Source organism: Schistocerca piceifrons, chromosome 2 (genome assembly GCF_021461385.2).
Source record: "Schistocerca piceifrons isolate TAMUIC-IGC-003096 chromosome 2, iqSchPice1.1, whole genome shotgun sequence".
NCBI lineage: Eukaryota > Metazoa > Arthropoda > Insecta > Orthoptera > Acrididae > Schistocerca > Schistocerca piceifrons.
The window spans coordinates 855,783,924-855,805,086 of record NC_060139.1 but is presented as its reverse complement, the minus strand read 5'-3'; the positions used below and the strand labels follow the sequence as shown (position 1 = coordinate 855,805,086).

The window sequence follows — 21,163 nt, the reverse complement described above, 5'->3', positions numbered from 1 at the left end:
TTTGAGATCTAATTCTGACGCAGGCCCTACTGGCCAAAAGCTATTATTTGTGACAGTATGGAATATGGACTGAGCATAAATAAAAAAAAGACAAAAGTAACGAGAATAAGCAGAAAAGAGAACAATGAGAAACTTAACATCAGGATTGATGATCACGAAGTAGATGAAGTTTTAACGAATTCTGCTACCTATGTACCAAAATAACCCATGACACATGGACAAGGGTGACATAAAAAGCAGACTAGCGCTAGCTAAAAGGGCCTTCCTTGCCAAGAGCAGTCTACTAGTATCAAACATAGGCCTTAATTTGAGAAATAAATTTCTGGGAATGTACGTTTGGAACTCAGCATTGTATGGACTGTGGGAAAACTAGAATATAGGAGAACTCCTCGTAGATAGCAAGTATTACTCTAAGATGAAGAGGTTGACACAGGATAAGAATCTGTGGCAGGCTGCATCAAACCAGTCAGAAGTCTAATGATCCAAAAAACTATTATCCACTGTTCCCCATGTAATCCACACCTCTGTTTTATATTGCTTGTGTCTTACATTCCTGCATTCTATCCTTCCCCTCCTCTCTCACATGGAAGAGTGAGTGAATGTCCTTGTCTTCTTGCAATTTCCCAGGTGTTAGGTATTGTTTTCTGTCCGCAGGGTGACAGTATGACCAACATTGAGGCAAAGAGGTTTGTCCTCTCTGCATAACTCATGTGACTGTTGTTTGGTTGGTGGTGCAAGGGCCACCTTGGATCACTTCTGTTTATCTGGGTGATTTGTTGGTCAGTAAGCATGCGTGGGCACTCTGCTGCTGGGATTTGGTGAGTGAACTTCATCAGTTAAGCATGAGATAGGAACTTAGAATCATGATGATATGTGTAAGTCTTCAGCCTAACTGAAGTATTTAATCATTTTCTTTTGCAGTTTTATTTTCAGATTCATGTTTCATGATTTATTTAGAGTACAAATGGTAGGATTTTCATGATTTTTTGAGGGGCTTGCTTTGTTCCACTGTAACTTTGATATGTGGAAGTGTGACCTACCTTGAGATGCTTCGTTTATGTTTGAAAACGAATGAAGAAAGTAAAATGCCAAAATTCCCACATATAATCCACACAACTGGATTCATCTGAACAACCAATACATACATTTAAAACCTAATAAGGAAACTAAAAGTCAAATAGTCATCTGGCTTAAGTGGTGTTACATCACATCTCATAAAGGAATGTAGGGATTGCCATATCCTGCTACTAGTACATATAAGTGTGAGTGCACCAAATGTAGTGTCACCATGTACTTAAATAAACCGCCAACTGTATCAGCACAGGCCAGCCACTAGAGGCCACCTGTAGGAAGTGTGCACATGGCATGGTCTCTGCCACTCTGTCTATGGTGACTCACACCTACACACACACAGAGCAGGGCTGACTCACACTCACTAAGTTATTTTAGCTAGTACCACTAACATCAGTTTTACTCTGAATTGCTTATGTTGCACCATCTATATGATTCTTTTGTCTTTTTATGTATGAAGTCATGAGAGGCTTATTTCCGTTAGTGTTCAGAGGTTTACCAATAAAGGCATATACTTTGTCAGCTTCCATCAACAGACAGGGTACCATTCCACCGGTCTATCCACCCACTTTTCCTCAATATGATGATTCAACTGAGAATTGGGACGCTTGTGAAAAAGACTCTGATAGCAATTTTTTGGCTTTCAACATGACAGACCTGAATTTGAAAAAAAAAGCCTTATTCTTCTCATGGATTCCACCCAAGGTGTATCAATTATTGTGTCAACTTGATACTTTACAAGAAATGGCAATTTTTACTTTTGGTCACATGTGCAATTTATTGTCCAAGTACCATAACAAATGAATGTCTGTCATAGCAGCATGAATTGAATTCTACTGATGCCACAAGAAACCAAACCAGTCATACAGGGCCTGAGCAGCTGAACTTCACGGGCCTAGCTGTAAGTGTCAATTCATTACTTATGTCCTTAATGACTCTTATGCAGGTTTTATGGTGTGCAGCACAATTATCTGTTTAGCGCTAGACAAAGAAGTGCACCAGAAGGTTTTCCTCTGTGAAAAACCCCCATTGGTAGAAGTTTTGCAAATAGCATAATCTTCTGAAATTTCTCAAGCAGCGAGTGGCCAGATTGGAGTGTGGGGCAATGTGGCAGTAGTGTCACAAGATGTGCCCACTAGGATGACAGATAGCTTGCACAGGGAAGTAGCAGTAGTGGCGGTAAACATGTGGGCCCAGCACTCAGCCGACCAAAGACGGCCCAAGCAGCTGTGTCTGCCACAGCACCAGTGTCAGTGTTCTCTGTTTCCACCTTGTCCTTCCAGTTTTGTTCAGCACAAACATTTAGCATGCCCTAAGTGCAAACATTTAGCATGCCCTAAGTGCTGGGCTACTTGTAATGCTTGCTAGAAGAAAGACCATATTGCATCCATGTATTTTTTGCAGAAGGACCTGGACGTAAACTTCGTGACTCCAATGGTTGTGATTCTCCCAAGTTGTTTATTGAGTTAAGTGTTTTTCACCAGGTGCTCCAGCTACAGGTGCTGCAGTGACTTTATGCATTCTCAAACCTACATCAGTTTAGTATTGCCACCATTGACACCAGTCATGTGCAACTTTGTCAGTTATAACAAACAGAACATTGCACTGTGGGGAAAATTTACAGCATCTGCCTCTTACAAGGCAGTGGTTCATTCCATTATGTATTTGAGGCTTTTGATGCCAATATTGAGAACTTGTTCAGGATGTACATATTTCAAGCATTTGCATTTTCTGTCACCAATGCAGTTCGCCTTGTGCCCATTCAGGTACCATATTCTCAATTGGAAACACTGTGTGAGGAGTTTTTGGATTTGTTTTTTTTTTTTATGGTATAGGGCATGCTAGGGATTTTTCTGCTCATATTTCCTTGAAATTCACAGCATGGCTTCATTTTTGTTGCGTACGTCCTACTCTTGTCACCTTGATAGATCAAGTGAAAACTTAATTGGACAGAATTTAATCTGCAGGGGTGGTGCAACCTGTTATGACTAGTGAATGGTCATCTCCACTGGTTGTAGTTTGGAGGCCATCAGGGAAACATTGCCTCTGTGGCGACTTCAGTATTACTGTCAGTCATGGATATGTATCCTCTCCCGAGTCTATAGCAAGTTCTGGTTGAATACTCATTTTGGTCTCTAACAATACTTGCACCTTCCTTTTGGTGTGGCTAAAGCCCCTACTATTTTCCAAAGATTTTTAGAGCAACTGACTATGCCTGTCCTGGGTTGCATTAATTATCTGGATAATATTTTTAGCATGGGCTCCTCTACAGCCAATCACTTGTAAACTTTGGGCACTTTGTTTTCTGTCTTACAGTCTGCAGGCTTACAGTTTAACTTCACAAAACCTCAGTTTTTTTAACCTTCTATGGTTTACTTGGAGTTGAGGTCTTGTGGAATGGGGTTCAGCCTCTACCAGACCACATCTCTGCCGTTACATCTCTACCTTGCCCCTTGCCCATGAAGGGGCTTCAGGCCTTCATAAGGAAGATAGCCTACTACTGTAAATTCCTGCTGAGGGTGGCTACATTGGTCCACCTGTTACATGCCATATTGTGCAAGAATGTACCTTTTTGATGGAGCCCAGATTGTGAACATGCTTTTAAAAGTGCTAAAATCAATACTACTCTTGCTCCCTTTTTTAGCTAAGTAGTTTTGATGACTGGCACCACACAATAAGGACTTGGGGTGGTCTTTGTGCACTGATATGCCAAAGGCTCTGAACAATCTGTTGCTTTCATTTTAAATCTCTCACTCCAGCCCAATGGTGTAACTCTCAGGTGGAAAAAGAGGCTCTTACCAGGCAGCACACCATCTCCAGTGCTGGGCACTATTCTTGTCTTACTACAAGTACGAAATCAATTTTTGATATACATCTAAACATGTCAATGTGGGACCTTGTCCTGCTTTCCTGTGGGTCCTGATCTTGACTTTGTTCATGATGAATTGCTTTGCTTCCATCGAGATACTGAAATGCAGCCCACAGTGAAGGGTTTCCCATTTGCGATATTGCACATAGTAGCTGTCATTGCCACCAACCTGGTTCTCTACCAGCTGTATCGGTTTGTTCAACAAGGCTGGTCAAATAAACCCCAGATCAGGCTTTGGACCCGGGGCACAATTATTTTTCCTTATGGTATCACCTCTCTGTTTTTGACAGTGTTTTTCTGTTGTCTGTAGAAGACCTGTCTCCCAGAGAAGCCTCTCCACCAAGGCCATTTCAGAATTTCACACACTAAACTGTTAGCTAGGAGACTTGTTTGTTGGCCAGAGATTGATGATGAATTAGTCCATTTTGTTGCAGTTTGTGAGCAGTGTGTCTGATGACAGGCAGCTCCCAGAGCACTTCTGGCCCCCTGGTCCACTCCATGCCAGCCATGGGAATACATTCATGTGGACTTTGAAACTCCCTTCTTGAATTTCTATTGGCTCTTGGTTGCGGATGCATTTTCCTTGTTTCCTCACATTCTAAAGTGTGCATTGGCACTAGTTGAACTCACAGTTTCTACTCGCGACTCACATCCATGTACACATGGAGCACTGCTGACTCACTCTCACTATGTTCTTATAGTTTGTACTGCTCACATCAGTTGCTCTGTGTATCACTTATGTTGCACCTTCTGTATGATTCTTTCATCTTGTTATGCCTGGAGTCTTGAGATGCTTATTTCCTTGTTGTTCAGAGGTTTATGCATAAAGCCACATTTGTGTTATTTGTTTCGGTTTTATGTATTACTTGTTCACTGCAGGGAAAGTATACTGAAACCATTAACACATGCTGAATGCTGCAGTAGAGGAAGATACATTTCCAGATTCATTAAAAGCAAGTAAAGTAAAGCCAGTATTTAAGAAAAGAAACAGAGGTGAATTACAGAACTATAGGCCAATATCACTCATCTCAATTTTGCTAAAATATGTGAAATGATAATACAGAATAGAAGTTTATTAACAAATTTAAAATAATAAATTTATTGCAACATGGTTTCAGAGAAGGAAAATCACTTGACAGGCAACAGAACTCTTGCAGGATCTTCAAGGACCCATCCAAAGTATTTGACTACATAAACCATTCCAGGATAATGGAAGAACTCTATCAGTTTGGAATTTCAAGGACATGCTATGATATAGTCAAATTGCACATCATGAATTGGAAACAGTGCACAGAAATCAGACATACTAGTGGGGGAAACACAATTAATTATAGACCTTAATTAAAAACTGTCAGATATGGTGTACCACAAGGCAGTATGCTTGGGCCAGTACTCTTTATTCTCCATGTAGGTGATTTCCCAGAATACATAAAGAAGAAACTTACAAAATACTTAGTACAAGGCACACTTTTTATAAATCAATCTAAAACACTTTATCTCATGCTCCAAACCAAAGTGAAATGTATAATATAATTATTAAATTAAATAGTGAGGTGGTTAGAAAAGTAAGTAGCACAAAATTTTTGGGAACTATAATAGATAAGCATCTGACATGGGAGGGGGGGGGGGGGGGGGGGGAGGGGGCACATAGAGATGCTGTGATAAAAGATAAAGACAGATTTTCCTCATGCACAAAACAGCAAAAACTGTGCATGATAAAGTACTCAGGACAATATACTATGGATCTGGTTACCACATCTGTCCTAAAAATTTCACATATGGTGAAGTGCACAATATTGTTACTTATAAAGAATATTTAAAATTCATAAAAGAGCAGTAAGATTTATAGCAATAATACCACCCAGACAAATTTGTAGATAAGCTTTTGCACTCCATAAAATTATGGCAGTGTATTCACTGTACATATATTAGAATATTATGGCAGTGAGAATAAGACAAACACCTCCTAAATAAAGATGTACATGACCATTTGATACGAGGAAAGGAAAATAATTACACAAGACAGCAAAATCTAAAACTGACAATGAGTGCATGAAGCATTCAATAGATTTTTTAACAAGTTACCAAAGCAATTGAGGAAGTAAAGGAAATAAATTTATTTAAAAGTTGTTTAAAAGTGTGTCTTATGAGAAATGTATATACAGTATGAGTGAATATTAAATATCAAATTGAATATTAGCTGTTATATTGTAACAGAAGATATGTAATAATATCATATATGCCTATAAAATGTAATCTTGTTTTTCCCTACATTTTATGCATGTATAAAATTGTATAACGCACCCAATACTCTGAGCTGAAAATCACCAACTAGAGTCAAACAAAAAATAAATAAATAAATGTTTCTTTCTCTAGCATGAATTTGTATGTAACTGTGTCCTTGCATGCATGTATTATTTTTCTTGCAATAGCTCAATATTTATTCAAGTTTTCCCTATATACTTTATCTGTGTGCTTTATCTTTTGGTCTCATGTGTTTATAATTCATTCATTGAGCCTCCAGCTCCATCTTTCCTGGTTTCCATTCATAATCTTTCATAGCAATGAATAGTCTGTGCTTAAACTGCTTGTCCAATTGAAATTAATCTTGAATTTTCTGTGTTTCTGAAACTTGCTTTGTTCAGAGGTGAACCACGCGTCACTGTGAACAAGTTGAGTGCTCAGCTTTTCCTATTCATTACTTCACCTGCACCACTGAATTTCTCTTAATCTTTTTCAAACATATGTTGGTTACTTAGTCAATTTTCAACTCTTTATGATAATTAGCATGCTTGCTACCTTTGATAAATTACTCAACCACATGGACTTTGTCTTTTGTTTTTACATTTGAATATTTTTGGATCATTTAGTACATCCAATATTACCACTGGCTTTATTTATTGTCAACATCACATTAGCTGGTACAGATTTCTTTGTCACAAATGTGTGTGTGCAATGATGGTCTAATTTCTTTGTATCTTTAATTTTTTCTATGTGAATCCATTTGTGAGTGTGCTAACCCATCCTTTCCCTTCCTTGAATTTCACGTGTGATTTGACCAAGAGAAGCCTTTTGCCATCTATCAGGTTTCAATTAAATGTTATTTTATGAGTAAATCAGGCACTAGCAAATGTTAATGTTAGGATGTTATTTCTGTATTTTGATGCCAGTTTTCATGGAAACATATGTTTCAATCTAAAATTTTACATCTTGTCTAACCATGTAGTTTTACCAGTTTTCTCGCCTGCCATCTCAAGCACTACTAAAGTGCAAGTCATGATTCAGCAAATGTCTTACGTTTTTTGCTGAAGATTTAAGTGATCTATTTTAAATGCTGCTGAAGGAAGCAATAGTTTCACTGACAATAATGAACACCTTAAAGCCATAAGTAAACTAAGACTATACTTCCCCCAAAAGAAGTAGTAATATGCTGTCAGATGTGGGTTTTTATAATGACGCCTAGCTTCTTATTTAACTTTTCAATGAGATAGTTGGGTAGCTGCACTGATAATTTCTTTCAGTCATTTAATTTAGGCCAGCTGATACTAAATTCATATAACATAGTCTGCTGTAAATTGGCTTCACCATTCTGCAAATAGTAATATTTCATTTAGGTTTTGTCACAGCCAGCCACAGACATCACACTCCACCACACACCAACTATAAACTAACCACTTTTAATAGTTGACATGTAAAGTTACAGAAATGTTTTTTTCAAAGAATTAGATCTAACAGTAGCTGAATAGTATAAGAGGAGAAATAGTGGCATTTTCCAAATATACATAAACACATGTTTGCCTCAAACATACATAAACACATGTAAAGTAAATTAGATATAATTTTTATAATTCTCCATGTGGGTAGATTATTACAAGCCATAATGTGTGGTTAGTATACTTTACAGAAGCATCAGGGGCTGCTTCTGACTGTTAATGTGTAACTTGACTTGTCCCACGTCCCTACAGATTCCCATTCATGATGTGATCTATGGAGCACAGTGTGTGAGTGACTGTTAGACTGAGTAGTGACTTGTCTGATAACAGTTGACCTCTGTATTTTGTTTTTGATCTTGTCTTTCTCAATTTTCTGATTTATGGTTCTCATTAATTTTATTTCTAAAGCTTTTCTTAATGGATTCAAAGATTTGGCCCATAACTATAATAAATACTAGTGATGACAAGGCACTTCCTTGTTGAATTCCTTTCTCTATTTTAGAGCACCTAGGTCTTTCATCTGATATGTGAACAAAGCTTTAACACTGTTAGTATAATATTTTATGGCATTCATCAAAATAGTGGATCCTCAGTGAAATGAAATGACTCAAAATATTTATTATCCTGTGGGTATGTATATCTATGGTAAAATGATTCTCTGGATGATGATAATATTCGAAGAATCCTTCCCCAAAGCACTAAGTTCTACTGGAACATCCACCAAAAATAAGTGGATTACCACAGGAATTAGAAAATCTGCCCAAACTTTTAAATACCTAAACTCTATAAAAAACAACAACAGTGATCCAGATTTTCTTCATTACTACAGAAACTACAAAAAAATCTATAGGAAGGTGCTCAATGTTGCAAAAAAAAAGGCCAATGATAGACTAATAAATCTAGCTAAAAATAAAAGTAAAGCTACATGGACTATAGTGAAACAAGAGACAGGAACAGCAACACAAAGGCAAATAAACACCCAAATCAGGAACAAAGAAAACCTAACAAGTACCCCAAAAGAACTAGCAAACTTTGTTAATTCTTACTTTAGTAGTATAGCTACAAAGTTACAGGAAAATTTTTCAAAATCTCATAATCCACGAACACGGGAATATACATCAAATTCAATGGTATTGCTACCCACTGCTGAGGAAGAAGTATGTAATGTGGTAAGGAAATTAAAGAGCAAAAATTCAGCAGGTTTAGATGAAATTCCAATGTCTGTGCTGAAAAAATGCATAAATAGTATCAAAGCCCCCCTAACCAATATCATAAATGAATCTTTCAAAGCCGGTTGTTTCCCTGATTATCTGAAACATGCAAAAATTTTACCTCTACACAAAAAAGATGATGTAGAAAACATTGACAACTACAGGCCAATTGCCCTACTGTCATCATTTTCCAAAATAATAGAGTCCATAATGAAGAACAGACTTATGAGCTATCTAAACAAATACAACCTTCTTTCAAATGACCAATTTGGTTTCAGACCAGGCAGAGATACAGAAATGGCAATAGCACATTTCACTAAAGTGGTTCTAGAAGCACTGGATGAAGGCAACTATGTATCTGGCATATTCCTTGACCTGTCAAAGGCCTTTGATACAGTTGACCACCAGAATCTATTACTTAAGTTAGAAGCACTAGGAGTAAGAGGGGTAATCAACAAATGGTTCCATTCATACCTTAAAAATAGAGTACAGTGGGTAGAGATCTCGCATGTCTCCAGTAGATCAAAGTTCATAGAAAAACACCTGTCAGATCCACAGCATATTAATATTGGGGTCCCTCAGGGAAATGTGCTGGGTCCGGTGTTGTTCTTGATTTATATAAATGACTTTCCACAATATATCCGACATGGAGAGAAGATATTGTTTGCCGATGACAGCAATATTATAATCACCAGTGAGACATCAGCACAAATGTTGGAAAATTGTAATGAATCACTGAAAGATGTCTACAAATGGTCTACAGAGAATAAAGTGACCTTAAATATTAAGAAAACAAATAGCATACGCTTTAGAATAAACAGAAAAAACAGTCCCCTAAAGTTAAAGCTACATAACACCTCTGTAGACGAAGTGCCCACCACAAAATTCCTAGGGTTGCATATTGACAGCCAGCTTAGGTGGAGTGAACATGTTAAAAAACTCACAAAAAAGATATCTACAACGTGTTACGCACTTAGAGTTCTCTCCTCAGTATGCAGCGATGAATGTCTAAGAACTGTATATTTTAGCTATGTACATTCAGTCATAAGCTATGGGATAATTTTCTGGGGAAATAATGTACTCAACTTACAAACAGTTTTTAAAGTGCAGAAGAGAGCAGTGAGAATTATAACTAAAAGCAGTAAGTGGGCTCACTGCAGAGAACTATTCAAAATACTTGGTATTCTAACTGTTCCCTGTTTATTTATGTTCCACACTATAGTATATATAAAGAAAAATATAGTGAATTATAGTACAAACAGCATTTTACACAGCTATAGCACAAGAACAAGCCACTGCCTTCATCTAGATAGGAGAAACAAGCATAAGACCCAAAAAAGTTTCTTGTATCAGGGTGTAAAATTGTATAACAAGCTGCCACAGGAAATCAAAGAAATTAACAGCATGTACTGTTTCAGAAAAACTCTTAAACTGTATTTTCAGGAACACTGTTTTTACACAGTAAGTGAATATTTAAATGTTTGAATGTAATTTAAGTGACATAATGACATTGTATTGTATATTCTGTAAATGTATAACAAGCTGCACAGGACATCAAAGAAATTAACAACATGTACTGTTACAGAAAACCCTTAAACTATATTTTCAGGAACACTGTTTCTAAACAATAAGTAAATATTTAATTGTTTGAATGTAATTTAAGTGATAAATGTCATTGTATTTGTATACTCTGTAAATGCATATAAAAGTGTCAATGTATCTGCAAAAATCACTGTATCCAAACTGACAACATCCATACATTGCAAAATGTCTACGGATGGCTAATCAAATAAATAAATAAATAAATGCTAACAACTGCAATTGCCGAGATTCGGCTAACTCATCTGTTTACACTGAAACTACATTTTGACATTTACAGTAAATATATGCCACTTAGCACCGCTTGTATATACTCTACCACTATATCCTGCACTACTTCAACATTATTTCCTTCCTTGCCAATTCCTTCTTTGCCTTCTTTGTTAGGACAGTTTCATGAAATACTAACTTGCAATTAATGTCATTCTGTTTGCCACAAACTTACTAACAATAATTTGTAGGATAAATTGTATATGTTTCTGATGGTTTGTCCATGGATGTGTGATTTTCACAAGAGATAATATATCTGCAATATTTCTAAAATGTTTGTATACTTACAATATTGCCCTCAATGAGGCCACTGCAGACCTCCTCAGTCTGTATGTTGAGTGTGACGCAAGCATCCAAGACTAAAGCTTGTAATTCATCTTTAGATTTCCCATTCTTGTAATACGCCAATACTGCATTCAAAACCACATCGCAGAGGACACAAGTGGTCAACTGGTCCTGTAAATCAGAGTATAGGAAGAATAACAAGCAGTGTTTTATTTATTACAGCAATTACTGAGCTTGCCTCTACTATTACACTTCTATCCATGGAAAACAACAACATACATTAATTTTTTGAAATTTATTACTGGATATCTTCTGCAATTCAAATATTTTCAAGTGTATATGAGAGCTCATACTGTAAATGCACTTTTCTGTTTTTTATATTGAGTAAAATTATGTCCACTGTATATATGTTTTGTGGTAATTCGTAATGTTGCAAGTGCTCTCAGCCAAGCCATATGATTTCAGCTCACACCATATTGAAAACTGTGCCACTATTTGGTATTTGTGGCATCCTGTGTGAATGGTAACTCACAGTGCCTTTATGGTATGCCCTGAACTGTTGCCACCTTAGATGCATGTGTGATTGTGGCTTAACTGCATAACAAAACAACAGCACCCCAAATGAAATGAACAAATATTTCACAGGCCTATTTAATAAATGCAATTCTGATTAATAATAGTTTGAATAGTAACAAGAAACGGAATTTAATTAACTGCACTTTTTTTTATAATTTTGCGTAATTTTGTTTGGCGGTGTGCTATTTTTGAATTTAAATTGCTGTGTAAATCTCTACTGTTATGGCACAAGTTTGTATATGTAAAAGCAAACTATCTTTTATATTCTATTGCTTGACTATCTGCTTGGTGTGCTTCTAAGCACTGAATATTGCACTTGTAGGATATAACCGAGCATTAATCATGATATAGATTCAATGTTGATACAGATGGATGATGTTAAAGGTAGACATCAGTGGTGAAATGTTAGCAGTTTCTAGGATTGGGAATGTAGACTGTTAGTAAAAGTAAGAAGTATGAGTACAGATTTGCTCCCAAAACTATATACGCCCAGGCAATAGAGAGGTTGGCCAAACCCATACTCGTTTTCCATGGTCATGCAGTTGGTAGAAAATGGTAAGCAACTGGAGGTAGATCTTCCGGAAAAATTTGAGAAAAGTAACAAGCAAAGAAAGGGAGACTGTAGTTGCTTAGAGGAAAATAATAAGCAATTAAGTGAAGATCTTACTCCAGAACGTGGTGAAAACAGAAGGAAAACATAAGAGAAAGCTTTACCGCAAAACCTGACCAAAACAATGAATTGGTGGCAGCAACTGACTGGCATCTGAGCAGAGAATGTAAACAAAGAACAGATGTGATCAGTGCCCAGCTAGGGGAGCAAATTGAAAGATGGACACAACAATGTAAAGAGATAAAAACTGACATTAGTGACATAGAAGAAGTGTGTTGTTGTGGTCTTCAGTCCTGAGACTGGTTTGATGGAGCTCTCCATGCTACCCTATCCTGTGTAAGCTTCTTCATCTCCCAGTACTTACTGCAACTTGCATCCTTCTGAATCTGCTTGGTGTATTCATCTCTTGGTCTCCCTCTATGATTTTTACCCTCCATGCTGCCCTACAACGCTAAATTTGTGATCCCTTGATGCCTCAGAACATGTCCTACCAACCGGTCCCTTCTTCTAGTCAAGTTGTGCCACAAACTCCTCTTCTCCCCAATTCTGTTCAATACCTCCTCATTAGTTATGTGATCTACCCACCTAATCTTCAGTATTCTTCTGTAGCACCACACTTCAAAAGCTTCTATTCTCTTCTTGTCCAAACTATTTATCATCCATGTTTCACTTCCATACATGGCTACACTCCATACAAATACTTTCAGAAATGACTTCCTGACACTTAAATCTATACTCTATGTTAACTAATTTCTCTTCTTCAGAAATGCATTCCTTGCCATTGCCAGTCTACATTCTATATCTTCTCTACTTCAACCATCATCAGTTATTTTGCTCCCCAAATAGCAAAACTCATTTACTATTTTAAGTGTCTCATTTCCTAATCTAATTCCCTCAGCATCGCCCAGTTTAATTCGACTACATTCCATTATCCTCAGTTTGCTTTTTTTGATGTTCATCTTATATTCTCCTTTCAAGACACTCTCCATTCCGTTCAACTGCTCTTCCAAGTCCTTTGCTGTCTCTGACAGAATTACAATATCATTGGTGAACCTCAAAGTTTTTATTTCTTCTCCATGGATTTTAATACCTACTCCGAATTTTTCTTTTGTTTCCTTTACTGCTTGCTCAATATACAGACTGAATAACATCGGGGAGAGGCTACAACCCTGCCTCACTCCCTTCCCAACCACAGCTTCCCTTTCATGCCCCTCGACTCTTATAACTGCCATCTGGTTTCTGTACAAATTGTAAATAGCCTTTCGCTCCCTGTATTTTTCCCTGCCACCTTTAGAATTTGAAAGAGAGTATTCCAGTCGACATTGTCAAATGCTAGAAACGTAGGTTTGCCTTTTCTTAATCTTTCTTCTAAGATAAGTCATAAGGTCAATATTGCCTCATGTATTCCAATATTTCTACTGAATCCAAACTGATCTTCTCCGAGGTTGGCTTCTACCACTTTTTCCATTCATCCGTAAACAAGTCGTGCTAGTATTTTGCAGCTGTGACTTATTAAATTGATAGTTTGGTAATTTTCACATCTGTCAACACTTGCTTTCTTTGGGATTGGAATTATTATATTCTTCTTGAAGTCTGCGGGTATTTAACCTGTCTCATACATCTTGCTCACCAGATGGTAGAGTTTTGTCAGGACTGGCTCTCCCAAGGCCGTCAGTAGTTCTAATGGAATGTTGTCTACTCCTGGGGCCTTGTTTCAACTCAGGTCTTTCAGTGCTCTGTCAAACTCTTCACGTAGTATCGTATCTCCCCTTTCATCTTCATCTACATCCTCTTCCATTTCCATAATATTGTCCTCAAGTACATCATCCTTGTATAGACCCTCTATATACTCCTTCCACCTTTCTGCTTTCCTTCTTTGCTTAGAACTGAGTTTCCATCTGAGCTCTTGATATTCATACAAGTGGTTCTCTTCTGTTTCAGATAAGAACTGATTTTATCAGATAAACCTGTTTTATGCTTTCAACAATACTGTATTATAAAAGGATAGCCTGCTACTCACCACATAGAGGAGGCTGTGAGTTGCAGACAGCTACAACCAAAATACTATAAAATATTTAAGCTTTTGGCCAAAAGGCCTTTTTCACATCCAGACAAGCACAACTCACGTGTACATGGCCATTTTCTCTGGCCTGTAAAGAGGCTGCAGGGTGCAACTTGGTCTGACGTGAGCAGCAGTCTGAGGTTGGTGGTGGGGTTGAGGAGGTGGCCTGGGGTGGAGATGGGAAGGGATTGCAGGGAAGGGATGGGGGAAGGTGATGTGCTGCCTGTGAGAGCATGCATGGACGTGGTGGGGACTGGATAGTGCTGCTAGCAGCTGTGGCTGCTGTGTAAGAGCACATGAGTAAGTGAACACCCATAATTTTGACACCTTGTGGATTTACTGGTTATTTTTTTGTGAATGCTGTTAACTGTAATATAGATGCAGTAATCTGAAATACATTGCACTTAAATTTACTGTGCTGTTCCACTTTGCTACCCCTCTAGACTCCATGAAACGGGGTATCATGGACCCGAACACACTGTCAGTTGTGCACGTTTTAAGGAGCTTCTGCTCATTCATGGCTGGCATGATGTAATTGCCTTATGGGTCAAATACATGCAGATCAGATAAGCAATGTGCATGAGTTGTGGCGTGCACAGCTAGGTGTTACCACTCAACTACAAGTCTACACAGTGCCACTACATGGTAGCACACTCCACTCATTTGGCAGCTGGGGTAAATCCCGTTAGATGGTAGCACACTCATCAGATATGCCAATTCACTTGACATATAGTAAAATTAAATTGGACGTCAAAATATGCTATAGTTATACTGACAGAAAAATCTATTTTGTGGGCTTCTAAGCGAGTTATAGTATATTAAGTTTGGGATTTTATCAGACAGGAATCCTTTTTTATTCCTAACAGGAGAGTGCACCAGTATAGTTGTTTTCATTTACCTGTAGCCAGGTGACTGTGTTGGTAGGCATTAAGGCATTACTATCTGAGTTTAATCATTTCCATAAACAGCAGTTTGTGTTGTAGTTGACCAGGTACTGTGTGGTCTACAGTACGGACAGAAAACAGTGAATCGGCTTTCGTGTGTAGTTTCAAGATGAGTTCTGCTGAATCGGTTTTAGGAGATAACAGAAAACTAAATTACCAGGAAAACTTAGCTTCAAAGGAACTAGGGAGCCCTCCGACAATATTTGTTGATTGAGAATGTTACCAAATCTAAGTGAACATTTAAAAAAGAAGTGTACAATAAGCATATGTGGTCCTGTGGGTGCAACATAAGACAGGCACTGTATTGTTTCCCATATCGATTTTCAGTCTGGAAATTGATTCGTGGACTAATACAGTCATAGAGATCTTGTACATTTGTCCAAACAAATAAAAAAACACAAAAATGCAAACACGGGACTCTCAGTGCTTGGTAAAGTGAACATCAGTTCTCAGCTCGACAGTGTATACAGAGAACCAGTCAGGAATCATAACAAGCAAGTGGACAGGAATAGACAAATCCTCTCCACTTTAATAGACTGCATAAAATTTTGTGGGTTGTTTGAGTTAGCTTTACCTGGTGACAATGAGTGGGAAGATTCAGGAAACCCAGGAGTATTTCATGGGCTTATAAATTTACTAAGTGCTATTGACAGCTCAGTGGAGGAACACTTAGAAATTGCAACTGTGTTTAAAGGTACATCTAAAACTATTCAAAATGAACTTCTGGATTGTACGCTCTTTACCATGCAACAATTGATGACTGTGTGTAGATATGAACTTCATGGCTCTGTTGTGGAGAGATTATGGGGCTTCATTAGCCCTTATGCACAGGATTCTGAGACATTATTTAAGGCAATTAATTCTCAATCCCAAAAACATGCAAATGGAAAGAAGGAAAAAGTGATCACACAGTACTATGATGGTCTTACTGTTATGAGTGGAGGCATTAATGGTGTTCAGGCAAGGATTAAGCACATGTATCGTAGGGCTTATTATGTTCACTGCTATGCTCATCAATTCTATAAACAATCTATAAACAAATCTGTTAGAATATTTTCTCTAATGTCTCCGGCTTTCCAGTTTTTTTCTTCTGGTCATCACACAGAACAAGTGTGCTAGACAGAGTTGTGCAGACCAGACTACCATGGTTAGCAGCTATAAGATAGGTGTTTAACTGTCATACAATCAACCCACAGATAAAGAGGACAAGGAAAGTCTCATCAAGTGTTTAAAAGAAATGATCCTCTCTGATTATGCAGATGAAAAAACCATATGAGAAATTTATGGTCTCCTCTCCAGTATGAATGACCTTGAGTTCTTATTTTGGCTAGAAATTTTCCATTGGATCATGCCAAATGCAGACATACTCTCCAGAAGCTACAACATTGGCATCTTGAAGCAAAAACCGTTAGACAATATTTATTGGCATTTGAAGATACAATTACAGAAATAAGAAATACTGCCATTTCATTATCTTGTGAAGAACAAATTCAAAAGAAAAGAAAATAAAGTAGCAGGTGCAAAGAAAGTCTGTGATGCCATAATAAGCCATACAAATGAAAGATTTTCATTCACGAATCACCCTGTGGCATCAAAATTGTTAGATGTGAGTTCATTTTCTCTACTTTCAACAGGTTTTCCTGAGAGAGAACTTGACATTACTGTTGAAAAGTACCCATGGTTATTGAAGTTGCAACTGAGAACAGAGATACAGGAACTCTACAGCAGAAAAGACTTTCAATGTGCAAGTGTTGCCGTTGCAATGCTGCAGCTTCTACTAGACAACAACTTGGATCTAGACACATTTCCCCAGTTATGTGAACTAATGAGGTTAATTACAAGAAGTACTCTTACAATAGTTGAACCTAGCATTATTTCTCAACAATGAAAGGATAAGAACCATTCTTCAAAACATAATGACAGAGAACAGGTTTTTGGCAACAGCAATGCTTGCAATTGGAAAAAGAATCCAGAACCTAAACAGACTGAAACATAGTCATGAAACTTTCCTCCAAAAGCCTCAGTACCACAGAAATACAGCCCTTTCCAAAGGCCTTATCTTCTGCCCTGCTCCCAAATTCAACCACCCTGGACTTGTCGATGACCCAGTACTTGCAGTGGAAATACTTTTTCACCATCAACCCTACCAATCAGTCTCAACCCAAATCCAATATTAAACTGTGTGTGACTCAGTTTGCTCCTATATCCAACTGTGATTGATCCTCACTGCTCCCAAATCATCCCCTATTAATTTTCCAAAATTTCCTCACCATCATTCTCCAAAACCCTCAACATAGAAACAACCTTACATCCACAGAATGAATTGCAGTCTACCATCTAAAAACTAATCCTGATCTTATAATCCCATCTCCATACAAGAGCTCTACCACTGCAGTTTTGAAATGCAGGGAATGCCTGGTGGAAGAACTCCACCAGCTGGAAGTTTAATCCACCTACAAATCCCGAAACATTGATCCCATCCCAGAAATACAACAGGATCTCCAGTCTCCTCAGGTTCTTAGGCCCTTTCAAGAACCTTGCCCCTGAATCTATCTCTCTCCTTATCCCTACCATTCCCCATACCTCTACCTTGTAGATGCTTCCTGAAGTCAATAAACCCAACCACTCAGGATGCCCCATTGTGGGCAGTTACTGTACGCCCACTGAGAGAATCTCTGCTTCTGAAGATCTACACCTTTTGCCTGTTACACGTAACCAACCATTATATATTTAACAGACACTAACCATTTCCTACACTGACGCTCTGCAGTTCCTGTTCCTTTATCATCCGGTAGCCAGTTCAGCATTGTCGATGCCACATCCCTCAATACCCATACCTTGCTACTGTTGAACACTACCTTTCCCAATGCCTGAGTGATTCCAAATCTACAAAATCCTTCAGGGTCACCATGGCCAGCCGTATCTGCACCCAGAATTATTTCTCCTAGAAACAAGTCCATGGTACAACAATGGACACCACATGGCATCAACATACACCAATCCATTTTTGAGCCATCTTGAGGAATCCTTCCTAATCACCTAGAATCCCAAGCCCCTCACCTGTGCCACACAGGTTAGCTGCACGGTCTAAGGCACCTTGCCATGGTTCATGTGGCTCCCCCTGTTGGAGGTTCGAGTCCTCCCTCGGGCATGGAGGTGTGTGTTGCCTTTAACGTAAGTTAGTTTAAGTTAAATTAAGTAGTGTCTAAGCCTAGGGACTGATGACTTCAGCAGTTTGATCCCATAGGATCATAACACAAATTTCCAATTTTTCCCCTCATCCAGTTCAGATTCCGTCATCTGGACCATGGGTTAGGACATACTAACCACATTCCTCCAGAATCTCAACACCGTGTCACCCATTCACTTCAACTGGTCCTCCTCAACTTAACAAGTGACGTTCCTTGATGCCAACCCCTGCCTCAAGGATGACTAACTCTGTATCTCCATTCACATCAAACCTACCACCTCCACTTCAAAAGCTTCCACCCATTCCAGTTCCTTCTATACAGCTTAGCAAACTGTGTTCATCTCACCTGTAGAGATGAGCAGCCCCTCTACAAATATATTAAGGGTCTCACTGAGGCCTTCATAAATTGAAACTATCCTCCCAACCTTGTTCAAAAACTGTTGTCCCATGCCTTGTCTCTCCAACAACCTACCACATTATACATACCTTCAGATCAGTCACAAGGGAACACTCCTCTCGTGACCCACTGCTACCTAGGACTGGAACAACTGAATCACATTCCTTGCCAGTAGTTTGACTACCTCTCTTCATGCACTGAGATAAGGAATATCCTATCTCTCCCTAGTGGTATTCTGCTGCCCAGTTAACCTATACAATATACACAGACAGAAAAAAAAGATCGCAACACTGAGAAGGAATTGTGTGACATAAAGGAAAGCTGGTATAGGTGTTCCTGCATCTGAAAGATGATGTCTATTCAAATTTTGCATCAGTCTCATAAGAGTGGTACTAGAAGTGCCACTATGAGGATGTAATTCAGGTTTGGTTTAAATACACACTGTATTGGTCTTGAGTGTTAGTTACCTTTGAGATTGGATATGGTGAGGTGATATGAGTCAAGAATGCCTTCAAGCCGACAAAGACACCATTATCAGCACATCACTGTGTTTGAATGAGGTCATGTAATATGACAACAAGAAGCTTGATGTTCCTTCCGTGATACTGCAGAAATATGTGGCAAGCATGAAGCCATTGTACATGACTGCTGGCAGTGGTGGTCGCAAGAATGTACAGTCACATGAAGAATGGGCTCCAGATGGCCGTGTGGCACTATGAAGAGGGAAGATCATTGTTTTTGGCTTATGGCTCTGGCTCATCATAATGCATCTGCAGCAGCAATTTCAGCAGCAGTTCGTGCCACGGTGACACAACAAACGGTTACACATGGGTTACTTCAAGGGCAGCTCCAAGCCAGACAACCCGTAGTACGCATTCCACTGACCCCAAACCACCACCATTTGTGACTTCAGTGGTGTCAAATGAGAGCTCATTAGAGGACAGGCTGGCAGTGTGTTGTGTTTTCTGATGAAAGCTGGTTCTGCCTCAGTGCCAGTGATGGCCATATGTTAGTTAGGAGGAGGCCAGTTGAGGGCTTGCAACCAGCCTGCCTATTTGCTAGACACACTGGACCTACACCTGGAGTTATGGTCTGTGGCTTGATTTTATATGACAGCAGGAGCAATCTCGTGGTACCCCATACACCCTGACTGCAAATTTGTACATCAGTCTGGTGATTTGACCTGTTGTGCAGTCATTCATGAACAGCATTCCGGGGGGTGTTTTCCAACAGGATGATGCTCACCCTCATACTGCTGTTGTAACCCAATATGATCTACAGAGTGAAAACGTGTTACTTTGGCCTGCTCAATCACCAGGTCTGTCTTCAATCAAGCAGCACATGTGGAACATCATCAGGTGACAACTCCAGCATCATCCATTAATAGCAGCCCTTGTACTGACTGACCAAGTGCAAAAGGCTTGGAACTCCATCCCACAAACTGTCATCTGGCACCTTTACAACACAATGCATGCATGTTTGCATGCTTGCATTCAACTTTCTGGTGGCTACTCCGATCACTAGTGTACCAGCATTTCACAATTGCTGTGTTTTATCTTGTGCTTGGATTAACCTGTAACCTTGCCATGTTAAATATGCTACCTAAACAAATGTAGTCCCAAAATTTCATTACGCTACATTAATTATTTTTTGGTGGCACATATGTTTTCCGTCAGTGTGCGTGTCCATCCTTAGTCCACCTTTGCTCCCAACCCTTTGCCTCATGGCTCATATCCCTGCAATATACTTACAAGGGGAGGCCACGGCATTGGGATCACAGATTTACTTCAATATTTGTCACCTTTAGTAGACCATTAAAACAACATAAAATGCAAATAGTAAGGTGTATCACTCTGGCAATTCCGAGAAAAACACAAGAGAAGTTTTACGGGCCTATTGTGTAACTGGTTATCAGGGCATAGATTCTGAGTGCTGCAGTTCATGGTAGTCAAGTGGTTAGCATTCAAGCTTTGTAAGACAAATGCGGCTGGAGTGACGGTTTGACTCTCATTCAAACTTAACACGTAATCTATAATTTTCATCACTGGTCATATTATTTAATTTACATGACATTTGAGAGGTAATAAAATGAAAAAGCCACATGTATTTCCAGGAAGTATTTGCACAAAGTTTCAATTTACGTTTTCCATGTCTGCAGCATGTGATGTTGGGAGCACATCCAATAAGTAATTGTGCATTACTCTTGTGGTCTGGTTCATCAAGACTAACTGTATTACTGATTGTGAATAATATCATTCACTTCATTGTTTATTGAGGTTTGACTTGGGCTTCCCAAGCCTGACCCTCATCCTTGAAAATTTAATTACAAACGGTAAACAGTCAAATAACATATGAAATCCACCACA

General features: G+C 38.7%; 1 protein-coding gene across 1 annotated transcript in view; it reads right to left on the bottom strand.

The window, feature by feature from the left end:
- LOC124777235 (sphingomyelin phosphodiesterase-like) overlaps positions 1-21,163 on the bottom strand; it is a 161,508-nt gene that overhangs the window by 71,576 nt on the left and 68,769 nt on the right. Inside the window, exon 3 of the mRNA XM_047252562.1 lies at positions 11,022-11,189. Coding sequence (XP_047108518.1) covers positions 11,022-11,189 — 168 coding nt within the window. The remainder of the gene's footprint in view (positions 1-11,021; positions 11,190-21,163) is intronic.